The sequence below is a fragment of the Panthera onca genome, chromosome C1 (assembly GCF_046562875.1).
Source record: "Panthera onca isolate mPanOnc1 chromosome C1, mPanOnc1 haplotype 2, whole genome shotgun sequence".
NCBI classification, from domain to species: domain Eukaryota; kingdom Metazoa; phylum Chordata; class Mammalia; order Carnivora; family Felidae; genus Panthera; species Panthera onca.
The window spans coordinates 201,615,211-201,634,267 of NC_138346.1; the positions used below are offsets into that span (position 1 = coordinate 201,615,211).

The 19,057-nt window shown below is 52.2% G+C and overlaps 1 protein-coding gene across 7 annotated transcripts in view; it reads right to left on the reverse strand.

Annotated features, from left to right (window-relative positions):
• Positions 1 to 287: 287 nt before the first annotated feature.
• The window catches only part of RPS6KA1 (ribosomal protein S6 kinase A1), a 56,267-nt gene continuing 37,497 nt past the window's right edge, over positions 288 to 19,057 (reverse strand). For all 7 annotated transcript variants that reach the window (XM_060622618.3, XM_060622617.3, XM_060622620.3 and 4 more), the window contains 9 exons: positions 17,554 to 17,684; positions 16,420 to 16,545; positions 16,106 to 16,195; positions 15,555 to 15,713; positions 5,811 to 5,972; positions 5,243 to 5,319; positions 4,867 to 4,984; positions 3,814 to 3,951; positions 288 to 3,475 (listed from right to left, as the gene is read on the reverse strand). In XM_060622618.3, the coding sequence (XP_060478601.3) occupies positions 3,353 to 3,475; positions 3,814 to 3,951; positions 4,867 to 4,984; positions 5,243 to 5,319; positions 5,811 to 5,972; positions 15,555 to 15,713; positions 16,106 to 16,195; positions 16,420 to 16,545; positions 17,554 to 17,684 (1,124 nt within the window). In that variant the 3' untranslated portion in view covers positions 288 to 3,352. The remainder of the gene's footprint in view (positions 3,476 to 3,813; positions 3,952 to 4,866; positions 4,985 to 5,242; positions 5,320 to 5,810; positions 5,973 to 15,554; positions 15,714 to 16,105; positions 16,196 to 16,419; positions 16,546 to 17,553; positions 17,685 to 19,057) is intronic.

Sequence of the window (19,057 nt, forward strand, 5' to 3'; positions counted from 1 at the left end):
TGTGGGGTTCTTGGAAGTGTCATTCAAATTTTCCTAAAGAATGAGTATGAGTCAACCAGAACATGTCACAGCGGAATCCAGGGGAGGCAGGAGCATGGCAAGTTCAGGTTCTGTGAGCAGCCGAAGGGCAGGTTCTGAGAGCTGATGCTCAGCAGGGGCCAGATCCCACAGGACACTGTCAGCCTGATCTCCATCTTGTGGACGATGAGGAGCCAATCCAGGCAGTTGCTGGGTCAGATTTGTCATTCTAATTGTTATTTTTTAAATGTTTGTTTATTCTTGAGAGAGAGAGAGAGAGAGAGAGAGAATAAGCAAGGGAGGGGCAGAGAGGGAGACAGAGGATCTGAAGCAGGCTCTGTGCTGCGGTGCTCAGACCCAAAAACCAGGAGATCGCGACTTGAGCCGAAGTTGGATGGTTAACCGACTGAGCCACCCAGGTGCCCCCAGATTTGTAATTCTGAATGGAGGGTGTTGGGGACACAAAAGACTGGAGGGAATTAGTAGGTTGTGGCAAAGAACAAAAATATGAGGACGGGGAGGATGGAGACGGGGAGATAAATCCCCCCCAATATTTAGGAGAGAGAATTGATGGGGTGAGGATGCAGATTGGATGGGAAGTGGGGGAAGGAGTCAGGGATGATGCCCAGGATTCCAGGTGGGGCGAGGGGGTCCAGGGTGAACAACCCCGGGTGGTGGGCAGGACAGGGAATGTTGGTTTCACTGCACAGTTGGGGGAAACTGAGTCTTAGGGGAGTGGAACATACCCAGGTCAGGGGCTCAGCACTGTGTGCGTCAGTGGGTGCTCAGGAGGGTTCCTCAGCCCCTGGGACTCCACTACTGCCTTCCCTGCTCCTATGGGGAGGTGGCTAGCTCAGAATCCGCATGCTTAGGCCAATTCTGAAGCTGGGCTGCTAGGGTCAGAAACTCCTTCTATCCTAACAGGATTGATTCACTTCATGGCCCTGGTTTTCTAACCTGCAGAGTGGGAAGGCTGAGACATAACAGGAGCAAAAGCCCTGGTTCGTAAGGCTTCGAATCTTGCCAGACTGGCAGGTCTCGCTCGCTGGCTGTCTCCTCTGCTGGCTCTCCCTTCTCTGTGCCGCCCCGAAGTGCTAGCATGCTCCAGGGCTCAGTGGCGGTCCCTTTTCTTCTCTGCTCTCAGTCCCCAGAACAGCACTTCTCAAACTTCGCTGTGCACACAAACCATATGCGGATCTCGTTAAAATGTAGAATCTGACTCAGTAGGTCTGGGGATGGGCCTGGGATCCTGCCTTTCTAACAAGTTCCCAGACGCCGCCGCTGCTGGTCCGTGAGCCACTCTTGGAAAAGCCCGGCCTCTTGGCTCTACAAGTTTCTTCCAAGCTAATGACTCCCAGATTTATAATTCCAATCCAGACCTCTCTCCAGAACTCCGACTTCTGGTTACGACTCTTAGTTGACATTTCTATTTGGAGATTTAAAAGATATCTCCCACAGGCGTCTCAAGCCTCTGCCTCCACAACTTTCCCCTCAGTATTCAACTGCTCCAGTCAGAAATCTGGAAGATCTCACGAATCTCCGTTTTCTCTTAGCCTCTCTACCCAAACCGCCAGCAAATGCTGTCTACTTTCCCTACAAAGCATATCCTACCTGCCCACCTCCTCCCCATCGCCGCTCTCACCGTCCTAGTCCAGGCCACCTCATCTCTTATCGGAGCCACTGTAGTGGCCACTGACCTGCTTCCTCTTGGAACTAAACCCTGACTCCTTACCCTGGGCCACAAAGCCCAGCATGACCGGCCCCACCTTCCTTTCCAGCCTCATCTCATGCAAACCTCCGGCCCTGATAGCACAGCCATATCGCCTTTTCTTTGGTCCTTCCCTGAACATGCTCGGGCTGTTTCCCCCTTGGGGCGTTTGTCCCGACACTACCCTGTCTCCCGGTCTTGGACAGCCCCTTATCATTCGATCTCAGCTTCTGGGTCACCTCAGAAGACCCCAGGGAGGTCTTCCTGATCATGCCATCTCGCATCTCAATTTAATTCTGCATACGTCTTATTCATAGCTGACCTCAGTTTGCCCATTTCCCCTGTTAGGAGAGAAGACCCATGAAAGCAACGAATGACCTTATTTTCTACCTGGTTCGCCAGTGTCTGGAGCAGGGCCAGGGCAGGTGCTCAGAAAATACTTATTGTGGAGAAAATGTCATTCTCCTCTCTCGGCCCGTTTCCCCATCTATAAATGGAGATAATAAAAGAAGAGCATTGACCTCACAACATTAAGATCAAATGAAATATACATGTGAGACCCAGGCCCAGTGCCTGACACTTGGTCACTGGTGGCTAATAACACCGTCACTATCACCAATACCATAACGGGAACCCCCAGTGGGAGTCCCACCTGCTCCCCAAGTGACCTGAGCTCTAAGCAGCTGGGCTCGCTGGCCCTGGCCCATTGTGGCTGCAAAGTCCTCAACACCCAACAGCAGAGAGGGCAAATTCAGGGATGAGAAGAGAGGCAAGTGTGCTTCAACTCAACTGAAAGTTTATTAGGAAGGCCATGGACAGGTGAACCCTGAGATACCAGCTGAGGAAGAAATGAAAAAGAGCCCCTGCCTCTCTTGGCCAGCCCCACAGGCCTCCTGCGAACTCTGTCCTGTAGCAGACTCCAACACAAGTCGGCCAAAAAGTGCTTTCTCGATCCTCCTCCTGGGGCTGCCCAATCTCACTGCAGGGAACCCACTGGCAGGGCCGGTGTGGATGCTGGTGCCTGGAGCTGGGAGCCACGGAGTCTCGGTCCTCTCTTCTAGCAGGAAGAGGTTTAGACCCTTCCCCTGCCCCAGCAGAACAGAACGGAAAAGGAGCTGACTGCGGATAGAGCAAATTCTGCTAAACAGCCAAGGGCTTTGGAAGGTGGTGCTGGACTGCCTTGGAGGTATGTGCAGATGGCTACAGATGGCCAATCGTGGGGTTCCCCGGGGGAGGATGCCAAAGCTCTAAGGAGTCTCAGCCACAGAGAGCCCTAGTATGACTCAGTGCCCCTCCTGGGGCCTCACTGGCTATTTCTGCTCCCAGAAAGGCAAATGGATCTTGTAAAAATCCATGGCAGTTTGATGCCATTTTTCCCTTAAAAAAAAGGTAAGAGTCTGTACAGTGAATTGATTTCAACCGGCAGAGCATGAGCCGAGAAGAGTCCATCCCGGGGAAGGAGAAGGCACTTCTCACACCCTCATTGGGGGTGATCCGGGCTGGCTGCTTCCTGGGTCCCTCGGGGGCTCCGCTTCCTCTGGCCCCGTGACTCAGGCCTGCTCCCTCTGGGAAGTATGCTGCCTCCATCGAGCTAGCACCGCCCTGCGGCCTGGACGCCCTGGCCTCTCACAGGGTGGTGGACGGAAGCTTCCTCACCCGCCGCTGGGCCAGAATAGAGGACTCGATGGGCTTCAGCTGGGGGGTGGGCTTGTTGCTGTTGAGAGCAGAGTACGTAGCTGCCATGGCTCCCTGGGAGAGAGGGTGGGAGGTCAGATCACAACGGTGGGAGGTATAGGCGGGAGGGGGGACGCGTGCTCCCCAGCCTCTCTGTGTTCCACACCCGCCCAGCCATCTCTTAATTCAGCCTTGGCGTTCCTTCGTGGTCATTAGTCCTGCCTCCTCCACCACACTGGAGGCTTCAGAGTCGGAGCCTATGTCCCCCAGAGGACAGTTGACACTCTTGCATGTTAGACTGGGGCTCCCTGAGGACAGACAGATATGACACCTCCTGGCTCTGCCACCCAAGTTCTTACCCATGGAACCCTGGCCTGGACCACCAGATGCCCAGCAGCCCGGAGTGGCCATACCTTCACGAGCTGCAGGTCTTGGTGGGACAGCTGGCTCTGCGGGAGCTTGTCTTTCTGGGTGATCCATGGGTGCTGCAGCACCTGCTTAGCTGTGAGGCGCTGGTGGGGGTCCACATGCAGCATCTTGGACACCAGGTCCTGGGGGGCACAGCAAACAAGAGGGCTGGTGGGAGGAGCTGGCAGGGGAGCCCAGGCTGTGTCCCACTGGTGAGAAATGGACAAGGCGGCCATCTCCCACCATCTCCTGCCTGAACCCTTGCAGGAGCCCCTGCGATCCATGTTCCAGATCATTCCAAGGCCTCCCCAAGCACATGCCCTTCTTTGGGACTTCCTGGAACATCCTTTCCTTTCTCTTTCACCTTCTAGAAGCCACGCAGGAAGGTGGGGAGAACCTAAGACTGGGATCAGGTAGGCTCAGGTTCAAAACTTGATTCTTCTGCTGATCAACTGAGTATCCTGGGCAAATTACTTCAACCCTCCGAGCCTCAGTTTCCCCTCTGAGAAAGAGGGATAACAAATATCTGCCTCATAAGTTTGATGTGAGGTACTATTGAGTAAGGCCTTAACCCATTGCCTGGCACAGAGGCTCCCTTAACTGGAAACTTGCTAATACGGAGAGCTCAAATGTTCCCTCCTCTGAGAAGGCCTCTGTGCTTCGCATGGTCAGTAACTCTGCTCCATGCCTTTAATGCCTGCACCCCTGGAGGAGGGCCTGCCTTTCTCTGCTGCCAGACATCTCCGCTCCTTGTGTGCAAGCCCGTATCTCTCCGCACACCAGGTTCCCACAAGGCAGGGGCTGCGATTATGCAGCCTTCTGTCCCCCACAGGGCTCAGAACATGGGAAGGGCCACTGATGATCACCAAGGTGTCCAAACAAGGCAGGAGGGCAGTCCTTCTGGGAGTCTTCCACTTGGAGAAATACGGCAACAGGGATTTATGGAACATTCCACTTGGAGAAACCAGGTTGCAGGCCATCTGTTCATGAACTGCTAAAACACCCTAGGATGGGACCCTGCCTCCCCATCCCAGATGAGCTGGGCCTCACAGACTTACCTTGGCTGTCTCTGAAACTGTGTTCCAGTTTCCGCCACTCAGCGTGAACCTCCCACTGCCGATCCGGGACAGGATTTCCTCTGGTGTGTCACTGGGTCCATTGGCAAATGGAGTGTATCTGGAGGAAGGTCCACCCAGTTTGGGTCTAGCCTCTGGCCCCCATCCTGGGGCTAAGGGTGGGATGGGGGGGCTGTGTCTCCCCCCCAGGCTGAGTATTCCCCAGGGCGGTATCTTCCCCGTCCCGGTGAGGCTCCCGAAGGCAGGGCTACATCTGAATCTTCAGACCTTCCTGAGCAGAGCTGAGTCTCTCCCATCAGACCACCCCAGCCCGTGCACTAGGGCTGGAGGAATGGGCTGGGGGGAAGGGGACACTCACCCCGCCAGCATGGTGTACAGCAGAACGCCCAGGCTCCAGATGTCACAGCCTTCATCGTAGCCCTGGCGTTTCAGCACCTGGCAGGAAGGTAGGGGAGGGTGGTTAGTCAGACGTGCAGCACCAAGTGGCCCCGAACACTTGCGTGGTCCCCACAGAGGGTAAGACAAGGATCCCAACCATGGGCTGGATCCTCTCTCTCTCTCTCTCCCTCTTTTTTTTTTAAAGTTTTGTTTATTTATTTTTGAGAGACAGACAGAGAGAGTGAATGGGGGAGGGGCAGAGAGAGAGGGAGAGAGAGGGAATCCCTAGCAGGCTCTGCGCTGTCAGCACGGAGCCCGATGCGGGGCTCGAACTCACACGCCGCGATATCGTGACCTGAGCCGAAACCAAGAGTCGGACTCTTAACCAACTAAGCCACCCAGGCGCCCCAAGGCTGGATCCTCTCTTGGTACCTAGGCCAAGACCATACAGACTAGAATCGTGGATAGCGTGGGGCCTCTGTAAAGGGCACGAGGCTTCCTGTGCCAGGGCGCCTCACTCTCGCAGGTGAGGAGGCTGGAGCGCTCACCTCGGGTGCCACAAAGTTGGCAGTGTAGCAAGGTGTCATGAGGAGTCCGTTCTCAGCCCGCAGCTGCTTGGCAAAGCCAAAGTCACAGATGCGCAGGCACTCAGGGTTCCCAGACTCGTCCACGTACAGGATGTTGCTGGGCTTGAGGTCCCTATGAACAACCTAGGGGCAGAGGGTCCGGTCAGTTCTCCATGTGGGCAGGCTGCCAGGGGCCCAGGTCAACTGCCAGAGGTGAGAGAGTTGAGAGTTACGAAGACGGGCCCAGAAAGGGATAGAAGGACCCAGAATTTGGAAGGAAGGGGCTGGAATGGGGCCCTTAGTGCTGCTGGTACTGCTGACTTGAATTTCATGTCAGTGTCCGCGAGGCAGCCCTCGTTTCACCTGTCCACCCCCGAACTCTCCTTATTTCTCCCTTCAGATCCGCTCATCACAGTTTATCCTAAAGACAGTTCCATTGAAACTTCCCATTGCTTGGGTCGAAATCCTAAGAGTCATTCCCAATTCCTCTTTTTTTTCTTATATTCCTCAATCAAGGCATCAGCAAATTCTGCTGTCTCTACCATTAAAATGTATCCAGAGCTGAACCACTTCTCAACCCCTCTACTGGCAGCAGTGATCCCAACCAGGGACCCTATCGTCCCTCCCTTGTATGATAGCAAACACCTCCTCACTGGTCTCCCTGCTTCTGTCCTGCCTCCTACAGTCTGTTCTAAATACAGCAGCCACAGTGAGCCTGTTGAATATAAGTCATATCACGTCATTCTGGCTGCAACCCCTCCAAGGTTTATCGTCTTAAGAGGCAAAGTCCTTACAATGGCCTAAGTGGCCCCACCTGATCTCCCGTGCCCCTCACCCACGTCTCTTGCACTCTGTTGTCCTCTAAGCACCCTCCTCCTTGCTCAATCTGCTTCAGCCACACCGGCCTCTTTGCACATCCTTCAACATGCCAAGCACACTCCTGTCTCAGGGCCCTTGCACTTACTGTTCCAGCTTTTAGGAACATTCTTTCCTCAGGCATCTGTCTCGCTTATTCTCTTGTTTCTTTCAGGTCTCAGCTCAAATGTCACCTTATCAGTGAGGCCTTCCTTGGACCATTCCATATAAAATAGGAATCACCAACCAGTACTCCTTAGTCTCCTCACCCTACTTTCTTTTTATCCATAGCATTTACCACCATTTGACATATTTATTTAATTGTTTTTCTGAATCTACCCTCTGGAATATAAGTTCCACAAGTGTTTTTGCTCACTGCTATATCTCAACATTGAGAATAGTTCCTAGCACACAGTTGGTATTCAAGGAGTATCTGTTGAGTGGATGAATGACATTTTTTTTTTTTACTTTTTTTTAAATGTTTATTTATTTTTGAGAGAGAGAGAGAGAAAGAGAGAGAGAGAGAGAGAGAGCGAGCATGAGCAGGGGAGGAGTAGAGAGAGGGAGACACAGAACCTGAAGCAGGGTCCAGGCTCTGAGCTGTCAGCACAGAGCCCGACATGGGGCTTGAACCCGCAAACCACGAGATCATGACCTGAGCTGAAGTCAGACGCTCAACCGACTGAGCCACCCAGGCGCCCCGAATGACACTTACTTCTGAGACCTGAAGCAAATGAGACCTCCGGCTCCCACCTGCTCCTCTGTAATCTGAGGGGGCTGAACCACACTCCACTTTTCATCCTCCCCCCTCCCTCGGTATGGTTCTACGTATAGCCACTCTCTCAGATCGCTGACCCTAGCCCAGAACTTTCCTGAGTCCAGGCTCATATAACTGCTTATCAGATAGAAACCACTGAATGTTCCACAGACCTTCAAACCCAACACATCCCAGACTAAACTTGGTCTTACTCTCGTGCTCCTCCTCCCATAAGCTAACAGGGCATTGTCAAAAACCTTCAATGGCTCCCTACGACCTGCAAGATAAAGCCCAAAGTCCCCTTCCTGGTGTGGGAGGCTCAGCTATCCCTTTCAGCCTCATCGTCCACGACATCTCCTCAAGTGTTCTGAGCTCAGGCCAGCAGAGGATCCTTCAGCCACAAATAACTGCATCTATCTATGGAACGTCTGCTCACCTCCAGCACCCAGCACGGAGCGAGTGTTAAGTGAACTTTGTGCAATGAATAAACAAATCACACCTCTGAAACACACAGAGATCTCGCAGGTTACATTAGTTGACTCTCACGGATTAGTTGGCTTTATGAGACGATGCTTCCATAGTCCCACTTGAGTCCCAAGCCCTCCAGCAGGTGCCTGTGGGGCGGGTAGGTTGGAGGGTAGACATGGCCCAGGATAGTCCATTTCCCCAGAGGGAACAGCGCTAGATGAGGAGGAGAGCGCTGTGCTGGTAGGGTGGTCCCAGCTACGTGCTGCAAAGTGTATCCAAACCCATGGGAAGCCCCTTCCTGGGCAGTGCCTGACCAGCTCCTAGGGCTCTCCTTCCTAATACAAGTCTGTGACCCCAAAGACAGGGCCCGGCCTCAAGGATGTAGACTCTCTTCCCTGTGGAGGGCCCAGCCAAGCTTCCCAGAGGTCAGGGAGGCTCAGCTTGGCTGAGGACACGGACTATCCTGTACAAGTGATCTTCCTGGTTCACAAAGCACTTTCCTGACCATGATCTCACGGGGGCTGTTACGTAGGTTACACCTACGTAAGTGGGCAGGGCAGGGACTGCTGGCTTCTCTTTTACAGAGAAGGAAACCGGGGCTATGAGAAGAAACTTGACTTGCTCATGTAGGTAAGAAGCAGAGGTGAGACTTGAGCCCGGTTCTGACCTTCATTCCACAGCCTTTTCAGTTTAGTGTGACACAGATGACACTTTCGGGAAACAGGGATAGGGAAGTTTTCAATCTTTATCCCGCTCTAACACAACACAGAGAAACAACAAACTCCTTCAGGTGACCGTGGCTCACTATGGCAGGTAGCCCCACCGGTGACTCTGACACCTGTCCCCTAGGCGTTTGTGCAGCGGAAGGGGTAGTGGATGCTCGCATCTCTCTGCACTGAAGAGCACAACAGGCTGGGCAAGCAATGAGCGAAGCCAGGCTGAGACGGAGCCATGCCAACCCGTCTAAAGGGGCACCTGCTACTTACTCCAGCTGACAGTCACCCACGTAGCAACCCGGGCCCAGGTTTCAAAAGCAGCCAAACTACCCAACTCAACCAAACCCCAAACAAAAAACCACCCGACATCTTGCAGGCCAAACAGAACATGTATTCAGGTCAGATGCAGCCCCCGAGTAACAGGCTGTGGCCTGTGGCAGAGTTGTGATTTCAGTCGGGCCGGAGTGTGAATCCTGGCTCTACCGGCAGTAGCTGTGTGACTTGGGGCATGTCACTTAACCTCTCGAGCCTTTGGTTTTCTCACCTGGGGTTCAGAAATGGGGTTGGTGACAGTGCTGAGGCAGGAAGGAGCACATGAGTTACATACCAGGGATATTTAGCGCAGGGCCTGGGAGATGACAGCTGCTGTCATAGTAACTCCAGCACTCGCTGGGCTGAACCCACCAGCATGCCGGACATTAAGATGCAGTGAGTGCTTAAAAAAAAAAAAAAAAAAAAAAAAAAGATGCAGTGAGTGCTTGTTGAGAAGCACTTACAGGGGCGCCTGGGTGGCTCAGTCGACCGAGCATCTGACTTCGGCTCAGGTCACGATCTCCCAGTTCGCGGGTTCGAGCCCCACGCTGGGCTCTGTTTCGACAGCTGAGAGCCCGGAGCCTGCTTCGGATTCTGTGTCTCCTTCTCTCTCTGCCTCTCCCCCCACTCGCAGTCTCACTCCCAAAAATAATATGTAAATGGGGCGCCTGGGTGGCTCAGTCGGTTAAGCGTCCGACTTCAGCTCAGGTCATGATCTCGCGGTCCGTGAGTTCGAGCCCCGCGTCGGGCTCTGGGCTGATGGCTCGGAGCCTGGAGCCTGCTTCCCATTCTGTGTCTCCCTCTCTCTCTGTCCCTCCCCCCATTCATATTCTGTCTCTCTCTGTCTCAAAAATAAACTTTAAAAAAAAAATTAAAAAAAAATAAAAATAATATGTAAACATTTTTTAAAAATTAAAAAAAAAAGAAGCCCTTACAGATCAGAGGACGTCAATAACAGGATAGGGAAGCCAGGTTAGCTGTGAGACTTTTACTTACTTCCCGAGCCTCAGTTCCCTCACTTGCAGAGTGGGCACAGCAACAATACCCACTTCCGACTGTTGGAACAGCTAAGTGAGTTGACCTATAAAGGGCTTGGACGTGTCTGGCCTGTGGGAAGTGCTGTGTGGTGCTGGCTACCAGAGCAGCAGCCCCCTTTTGTTTTCATCACCATCACTGGAGGATGTGCATTTCGGTGCCTCTGACCAACCACAAAAAAAAAAAAAGCTTTTCTGTGTAAATCATCTGGTTAAACACAGAAGCCAAAGTGTGACTCCCTACTGAGTTCTCAAACAGGGTGACAACACGAGGGAAGCTAGGCTTAAAAGCGCTCCGTGTGTGAAACAAAGAACGCTGGCCAAATAAGATGAAAAAGGCAGACAACCCGATTTTTAAAAATAAACATAAGACTCGAACAGGCATGTCACGGAAGAAGCTGCCCAAATGGCAAGAACCACGCGAAGAGGTGCTCCACTTCGCTGGCCCTCAGGGAAAGGCAATTTAAAACCACCGTGGGGCGCCTGGGTGGCTCAGTCGGTTAAGCGTCCGACTTCGGCGCAGGTCATGATCTCACGGCTCATGGGTTCAAGCCCCACGTCGGGCTCTGTGCTGACAGCTCAGAGCCTGGAGCCTGCTTCGGATTCTGTGTCTTCCTCTCCCTCTCCCACTCCCTGTCCACTCTCTGTCTCTCTCTCCTTCAAAAATAAACAAACATTAAAAAAATTTTAAAAATAAAACCATTATGAGAAAAAACGCCACATCTATCAGAATGGCTAGATTAAAACGACACAAAAGCCCATGCTCTGGAGGGGTGTAAGCTGGCAGAACAGCTTTGGAGAACTGTTTGGCATCACCCGCTAAAGATGAACACACACACACACACACACACACACACACACACACACCCAGAGCAACCTGGCGGGTCACTGCACACAGTGTTAAAACGCGGTCACATGTCACAGCAGCATTATTTGTCAGAGTCAAAAACTGGTAACAACCTAAACGTCCATTAGCAGTAGAATAGACAATTAAAGTATTGCCTGTTCATACAGCAGAAATGACCCAGCGATGAGGATGCACGAACTGTAGCCACACAACGCCGTGGATGAACCCCGGAGAGCCTGTGGCATGGCAGAGGCCACATATAACAGAGTATGTTGATATACGATTCAAAAACAGGCAAAACCAATCTAAGCTATTAGCAGTTAGCTTAGAATGGTTATGCTTGGGAGGGGGCAGGGAGTAGAAGGGATTCTTGGTCTGGGTGCTGATCACCTGGCTATATCCACTTTCTGAAAATTTACTGACTTGTACGTTATGATTTGTGTTTATATAATACTTCACTAAAAAGGCAACATTAAAACAAACAGGAGGTCCCAGTGGACCCTGCTCCTGGTCACCCCCTTCCCATCCCTCTATGAGATTCCCAGCTTCTAGACCACAGATACTGCAATTCGTAATTAGCCCAAACAATCTCCCTCCAAATACCTCAGTGAGAGTTTCCCATTTCCTCATCATCTCCCCTGGTATTTGGAAAGGGTCAGAAACTTTATTTAAAAAAAAAAAAAAATTTTTTTTTTTAACATTTATTCATTTTTGAGAGCTGGAGAGAGACAGAGCGTGAGAGGGGGAGGGGCAGAGAGAGAGAGGGAGACACAAAATCCAAAGCAGGCCCCAGGCTCTGAGCTGTTGGCACAGGGCCCGACGCAGGGCTGGAAGCCACAAACCGTGAGATCAGACCTGAGCTGAAGTCGGATGCTTAACCAACTGAGCCACCGAGGCGCTGAGGCGCCCTTAAAAGGGTCAGAAACTTTAGAGACCCATGGACTCCTGGCTTTGGGGAAGAGACAACTTTCACCCATCACAGTACCACCAAGTGGTTGTCTGTATTTGGAACTTCTTTGTCCCTAGTAGAGGGGGCAGTTCTTACTCTAGAAAGTCCTTCCTCGCTCTGAGCCTTAGGTGACCCACTGGAAACTCATTGCTTTGGCTCTGTCTTCTAAACCTTCTTGGAGGGTAACTTTAACAAGCACTCACTTGAGAACAAAGCAGGAAAAGGAAACATTTACTATCTGGCCTGACATATTTAAATATTAGTCTATTTGCACTGGCCATTTCAAAAACCAAAACCACTTCAAACAGACCATTAAAAACGGTACATGTGGTAATCAAATTGAGGCTCTGGTTCTTTTTTACAAAAGAATCCTCCCTAATAAATCCTCCCTAGTAAATCCTCCCTAATGTCTGATTAGACAGAACCAGACATTGCCATTTTTGCAAACCCTAATGAAACGATTGATTCAGGCAAAGATCCTGAAAGGATGAAGTCATTACCCATCCCTAGACTCTTACCGCCTGAGAGGACTAATGACCAAGGGGGGCACAGGGACACTGTGCCTGGGGATGTGATGTCATATGAAGTACACTGCACCTCCCATGAAATGGTTTTTTGTTGTTTTTAAAAAATGTCTATTTAATTTTGAGCACGGTGGGGGGGGGGGGTGGCTGGGGAGGGGCAGACTGAGAGGAAGAGAGAGAACCCCATACAGGCTCCGTGCTCTCAGTGCAGAGCCCGCCACAGGGCTTGATCTCATGAACCCTGAGATCATGACCTGAGCCGAAATCAAGAGTCAGGTGCTTAACCAACTGAATCGGGTGCCCCCGCCCCATGAAGTCTTTTCTAACTCCCCGCTCCCAAAAATAAGTTGAAGCAGAATATAATTAAGACTTTAGAAATACAGGCACCAGAGAAACAACTAAAACGATGCCCCAAGAAAGCAGACACATTCCGAATGTGGGGCATTCCAGTGGCACAGAAAAGGGAAGCTGGGGTGCCTGGGTGGCTCAGTCGATTAAGTGTTCTGCTCTTGGTTTTGGCTCAGGTCAGGATCTCACTGTTTGTGAGTTCGAATCCCACATTGGGCTCTATGCTGACAGCATGGAACCTGCTTGGGATTCTCTCTCCTCTCTCTCTCTCTGCCCCTTCCCTGTTCTCTCTCTCAAAATACATAAATAGAACAAAAAAAGAAAAAAGAAAAGGGAGGTTTTACTATGGAGGTTATGTAGATGTACACATGTAACAAAAAAACTCATCAGACTATACACTTAAGATCTACTGTATGCAAATTTTATATCAGTATTTTTTTTTTTTTTTTTTGAGAGGGCGAGAGTGTGCATACGAGCGAGCTGGAGGAAAGGGGGCAGAGAGAGGGTGAGAATCTTTTTTTTTAAAGTTTATTTACTTATTTTGAGAGAGAGAGGGCGAGCATGAGTGGGGGAGGGGCAGAGAGAGAGGGAGAGAGAAAGACTCCCAAGCAAGTTCTGCACTCTTAGTGCAGAGCCGGGCACAGGGCTCGAATTCACGAACCATGAGACCATGACCTGAGCTCAAATCAAGATCATCTAGACGCTCAGCCAACTGAGCCACATGCCCCTGAGAGGGGGAGAGGATCTTAACAAGTTCCACGCTCAGTGCAGACCCGATGTGGGGCTCGATCCAACAACTCTGGGATCACGATCTGAGCTGAGATCAAGAGTTCGAAGCTCAGCTGACTGAGCCACCCAGGCGCCCCTTATCTCAGTTTTTGAAAAGAGACTTGAGGGACTTAACAAGTGACTGAAAGGAGTAAATCCTGCAGAGACTGGGATTCCAATACACTGATGGCAAAAAGATTTTTTGAAAGGACAACAGGGAAATGTGTCTGTTGATTGGGTACTATGTGAACACAAGTAATTGTTAATTCTGTTAGTTGTTACAAAAGAATGTCTTTTATAGAGTTACAGATACACAGCTAAGATTATGTGAGGTCTGAGATATGCTGTAAGATGCTTTAGGGGTTGTGAGATGGGGACGTGAAGCCTGCCTGGAATTCTCTCTCCCTCGGCCCCTCCCCGGCTCGTGCTCATTCTTGCTCTCATTCTTTCCCTCTCTCTATAAAACCCTTTAATTAGAGGCATTTATGGGTCAAGGGTCATAATGTCTGCAACGCTTCTCAGTTGCACCCATAAAAAATATATATTTATATGTAGACAAGGGTATAGAGATAGAGGCAAAGACCGAGAGAGAGAAAGCAAATGTGGCAAACTGCTAAGATTTGGTGAATTCGGAAGGGGAAATCATTTTCATTGTAATATTCTTTTAACTTTTCTATAGATTTGAATGTCTTCCTCAGTAAAAAGTTGGGAGAGATACTTCAGCAACAACAAAAAAAAAAAAAAAAAAAGAAAGAGAGGGAGAGAGGGGACAGAAGAAAGAAGGAGAGAAGGAAGGAAGGAAACGGGGGAAGAAAAGGAAAAGAGAAGGAAAGAAAGAGAAGGACGAAGGGAGATAAAAATCTCAACAATTCTTTAATCTGGGAGATGGGTGTCTGAAGGTTCATTATACTTTTCTCATAGCTTTCCATATGTTTAGCATTTTTGATAAAAAGTTAATTTAAAAAAAAAGGCACACCGGGGGCACCTGGGTGGCTCAGTTGGGTAAGCTTCCGACTTTGGCTCAGGTCATGATCTCACAGTTCGTAGGTTCGAACCCCTCGTCGGGCTCTGTGCTGACCGCTCAGAGCCTGGAGCCGGCTTCGGATTCTGTGTCTCCCTCTCTCTCCCTCTCTGCCCCTCCCCTGCTCATGCTCTCTCTCTCTCTCTCTCTCAAAAATAAATAAACATTAAAAAAAAAAAAAAAAAAGGCACAGCAATGATCTGGCCCTATTTCCCTTGAAGTTTGTGCACCATTTTCCACGGGGCTGCCCCGGCCCACAGTGCCCTCCCGGAGCGGCGCCTTGCTTCAACCCAATCCACCCTGCGAGGTAGCAGCTCCCTCGATCCCGAGTGTGCAGACGAGGAAATAGCTCAGAGGTGAGAGCCCTTCCCAACCATATACACAGAACTTGGACACAGCCAGTCGGATTCCAGAGCCTGGATTCTTAACCCCCACAACCGTCTGACTGGAAGCGCCCCAAAACATCATCTCGTCCAGAGAGAAACTCATGCTAACTCTGTTTCCAGCTTCTATACACCATCAGGAAGTTTTCCATCTCCATCCCAGGCAATGATAAAGGCCACGTCCTCTCATTTGGACAAATACCTCTTCTGTAGCACCTGCTGTGTCTTCAGCAACATTTACTCCTGCATTCACTCCCTCTGTCCCGGCAGCTGAACCCACAACCAGATTCACCTCCCTGCTGACCCTGCTGCTTCCCAGCTCAAAAACCCACTCCCTGTCTGCAGCTCCCCAACCACATCCCTCAGTGTGACCTTGGGCAAGTGACCTCACATCTCTGAGCCTTGGTCTTCTTGCCTGTAAAGGGGGGGGCCCATAACAGCACCTACCTCGTAGGGTTGTTGTGAAAATCAATTGAGGTAACGTAAGGAAACAAGTTGGCACGGTGCAGGGCATACAGTAAGCACGGTGTAGACACTCCGTGTCACAATCCGGCCTCATCTCTCGCCGTTTCCCTTCCTCGTATCCGTCTGCTCACCCACCCGCCATCCCTAGTCTCCCTAGGGATGGTCTGGCTGGTTGAAGACCGCTACTGCCTGGGCCAGCCCACGGTTCGTGCACTCTACTGCTGGTATGACCCCTGGCGGCCCGCCATCCCCACCGGGCGCCCCCTACCCCAGACTTACCCCCTGGGAGTGCAGGTACTCCACGGTCTTGCTGATGGTGTGTAGGACAAAGCTGGCCTCCCGCTCTGAGAAGAATTTCTGCCGCAGGATCTTGTCCAGAAGCTCCCCGCCCCGCATCAGCTCTGTCACCAGGTACACATGTTTGCCATCATCATACACCTGCCAGAGACCTCACCGTCAGGTCCCTCCCCTCCGTGCCAGGCCGGGGCCCCTCAGTTACCGGTTCACTGGGCCAGGAAAGAATAACATGAGCCTTGGACGTGGGTTCTGCTCTGTGCTTCCGTGGTCCTGGCGGGGCCTTCACCTATCTGGGCCTCTGTCCCACCCCTAGACGGGAGGAGATTGGCACTGGTCCCCCGAGGGTAGGGGAAGCTGTCAGAGGATGCCTGAGTCTGAAGTGGACGGCCTTGGGGCATCGCCAGACCCGAGGCACAGAGATCCTTCGCTCCCAGGAGCAGAGGAAAATCAGAAATCAAAGGAATGACAGTCCTGAGACAGATCCCGGAGTCAAGTTCCCAGCCCCCATCTCAGTCTCAAGGACCCCCACTCACATCTTTCAGAGTGATGATGTTGGGGTGCTGCCCATACCGCAGAAGAATCTCAATCTCTTCTGAGGGATCCCGCTTGCTCTTGTCGATGACCTGAGGAAAGGGGGTACATGGGAGATATCAGGGGGACAGCCTCCAGAGTCCCTCCCTGCCACGGAGCCCACACTGCAGGGCTTGGGGGTCTTAGCCACATGCCTTCCACCCACCCACAGAGCCTAGGGCACCAACCCATCCCCCAACTCCCACCGAAGGACTGAGGCTACAGTGGCCTCCCCCTGGCCCAGCAGCCTAGGCCGAGACGTGGTCGAGAGGCCCACCTTGACAGCATACTCCATGTTGGTGGCCTTATGGACACAGCGCTTGCACACAGAGTAGGACCCCACACCGATCGTCTCCTTTACCACGTAGCCATCGCTAAAAACCAGGTTCTTCCCATGGAGTTGCTGCAGAAGACCAACAGGTGGGGCTGGCCCTCTGCTCTAGAATGCAGGGCTCGTCCCCCAGTACCCAAGGCCTTGGCTTCTGGGCCTCAATTTTCTACTCTATACGGGCACACTCACTGGCTCCCGCACTGTGGTCAACAGAAACACAACACACGCATCGAGGGGTCTGTGGCTCTGAGAAAGCTGGGTAGGCCTGAGAGACACGGGAGCCCTGAGCTGGGTCCCGGCTCTGCCACATCCTGTGAACTTAGACGAGTTGCCTTCCCCCTTCTGGGGCGTCACAGCCCACGTCATGACATGTCTTAAAGTTCTGAGACATTAACAACAGCAAATGCTTCTGTGGTGCTTATGTGCGGCAGGCACTGCTCTCAGCACTTTACGGCAGGTGACCACACGCCATATGACAGCCCTGGTTTACGCCTGTTGTCCTTATATCCGGTCTGGTTTAATATTTGTCCCAGACAAAGACGTCCCAGTTGTAGAATAAATTACACAGTCACCTTAATTTTACACATGCAACAACCTATGGAGAAAAGTTCTATCATCACCCCCATTTACAGATGAAGAAACTGAGGCACTGGGAAGGTAAGTGTCTCGCCCAAAGTCCCTTACCTTGGACAATGGGCTCCAGAGTCTACCATCATGCCTCTGAATTCTAAATCTCCCACGGAAAGTGTACTAATGGGGGACAAGTGTGAGGACACACGAGCCCTCTGCCACCCGTCCCCGTCAGGGATCTGACAGCCACCCCACAGCACCACCACCCTGGGCACCGCCTTGCATTTATTTATCCAGGCTCCACAACGTCCCTGGCTCTGTGCTAGGAAATCTGTTACATCCATGTTGCCATCCCCGTTTTACAAACGGAAAAAGGGGGGCCCAAGGAGGTTTGGAGGTCCAATGGGCTACACGGTGGCAATCAGAGGTTGAACTCTAGAGCCTGTGTTCTCTGCCTTTGTGGCTTCTGGGTAGAAAAGACAACGGAGTAGCAGTCTCCTGCCCCCTCACCTGTACCACGGAGTGCAGGGGTGCCTGCGTGGGCCGAGGCTTGCCATCATCCTCCATCAGGCCAGTGGCCACGAAGCTGAAGCCACGGAACAGCTGATGGGCGCCAGCGCTGGGAGGGATGCCTGGGGAGTCTGCAGGGGTGGGAGGGGGATGTGACCCTGAGAAGGTGCCCTTGACTCTGAGGCAGCCCAGAAAAGGGAGACCAGGGCTGTGGAGAGGGCTTGGGCAGGCCTCTCGTGCCAGACCTCAATTAGGCCATCTGTTCGTGTGCGTTTAGACCAGCCCAGGCCTGACACACAAGAAACATAAAAGACACCCCACGATGGGCATTCGGCCCAGGCCAAGACACTTCATCCCTTTCTGGAAGCTTCCCCCTTGCTTCACTGCCTCGGGTCTGCCCCTTCAGGTCCATCTTCTGCCCAGGCAGCGGGAGGGATGGTCCCAGCTGCAAATCTACCCCCTGCCAGAACCCTTCAAGTGCTCCTCTCTGCCCCAGAAGAAAGCCCAAAAGCCCAACTTCTCAGCCTGGTGACTGAGGTCCTTATGATCTTAGCCTCCTCTCTTCCCACTCTACAGCTCAGCCACGCCAGACTTCCCAGATCCTTAAAGGAGACCCTGAGCCACCGCACATGCCGTTCCCTCTGACCAGATACTCTACTGTTTGTCTGTCCTTCACAGTTCAACTGGCACACCCTCCTCTGAGAAGCCTTGCCTGAGCCTGCTCCTCCAACTCCTCACCCCTATGATGCTGCACTTGCCACACCGCCCAGTAGAGTTTTCACACCTCTCCCCCGACCACAGTCTAGGCCATAGGAGGCGGGGCAATCCCCTCATGGCTGATCAGGGGCACACAGTAGGAAGCTGGTATGTACTGATCCGGTAAGCGAATAAAGATGAGACCAACTGCTTGCGAAGTGCTAAGCTCCCTGTCAGCAGAGCTGTGCAACCCGCAGTGAGAAGAGCAGCCCCTCTGCTAAAACCCATCCATCCGGGAAGCCTTCCAGAACTAACACTAACCCCCGATATCTGACCAGGATATTGGGATTTACCAAACTCCCTCCCAGAAGCCCCCTCCTTGGCTTCTTGCAATAACCCCAGGGACCGAGTGGGTCTGTGACCGAGCCCATGTTCTAGATGAACACACTGAGGTCCAGTGATCAGAGCAGCCAAAGGCGTTTCCCACACTTGCCCCTGACCTGTGGGCGCTGTCACCTCTGCTCTGACAGACTGTCTCCACCTCATGTTTTTGCTGGGTCAGATTCTTTAGCCCTGACGTGAGTGTGAGCCCGATGTGTTTGGTCTTCCCAGTGGGCTGGAAGATGCCTGGGGCAGGGGGCCTGACTTTTCTATTGTGGCCTTAACCACCCACTCCCCCCACCCCCTCACTCACGTACAAAGAGGCCCATAGAGCCCTGGAGTGGGAGAGTCAGGCAGAATGAGATGGGGACAAAGAGTCAGAGACCCACCCTTCAGTCTGCCCACACACCTGGGCCTGCCAGAGTCC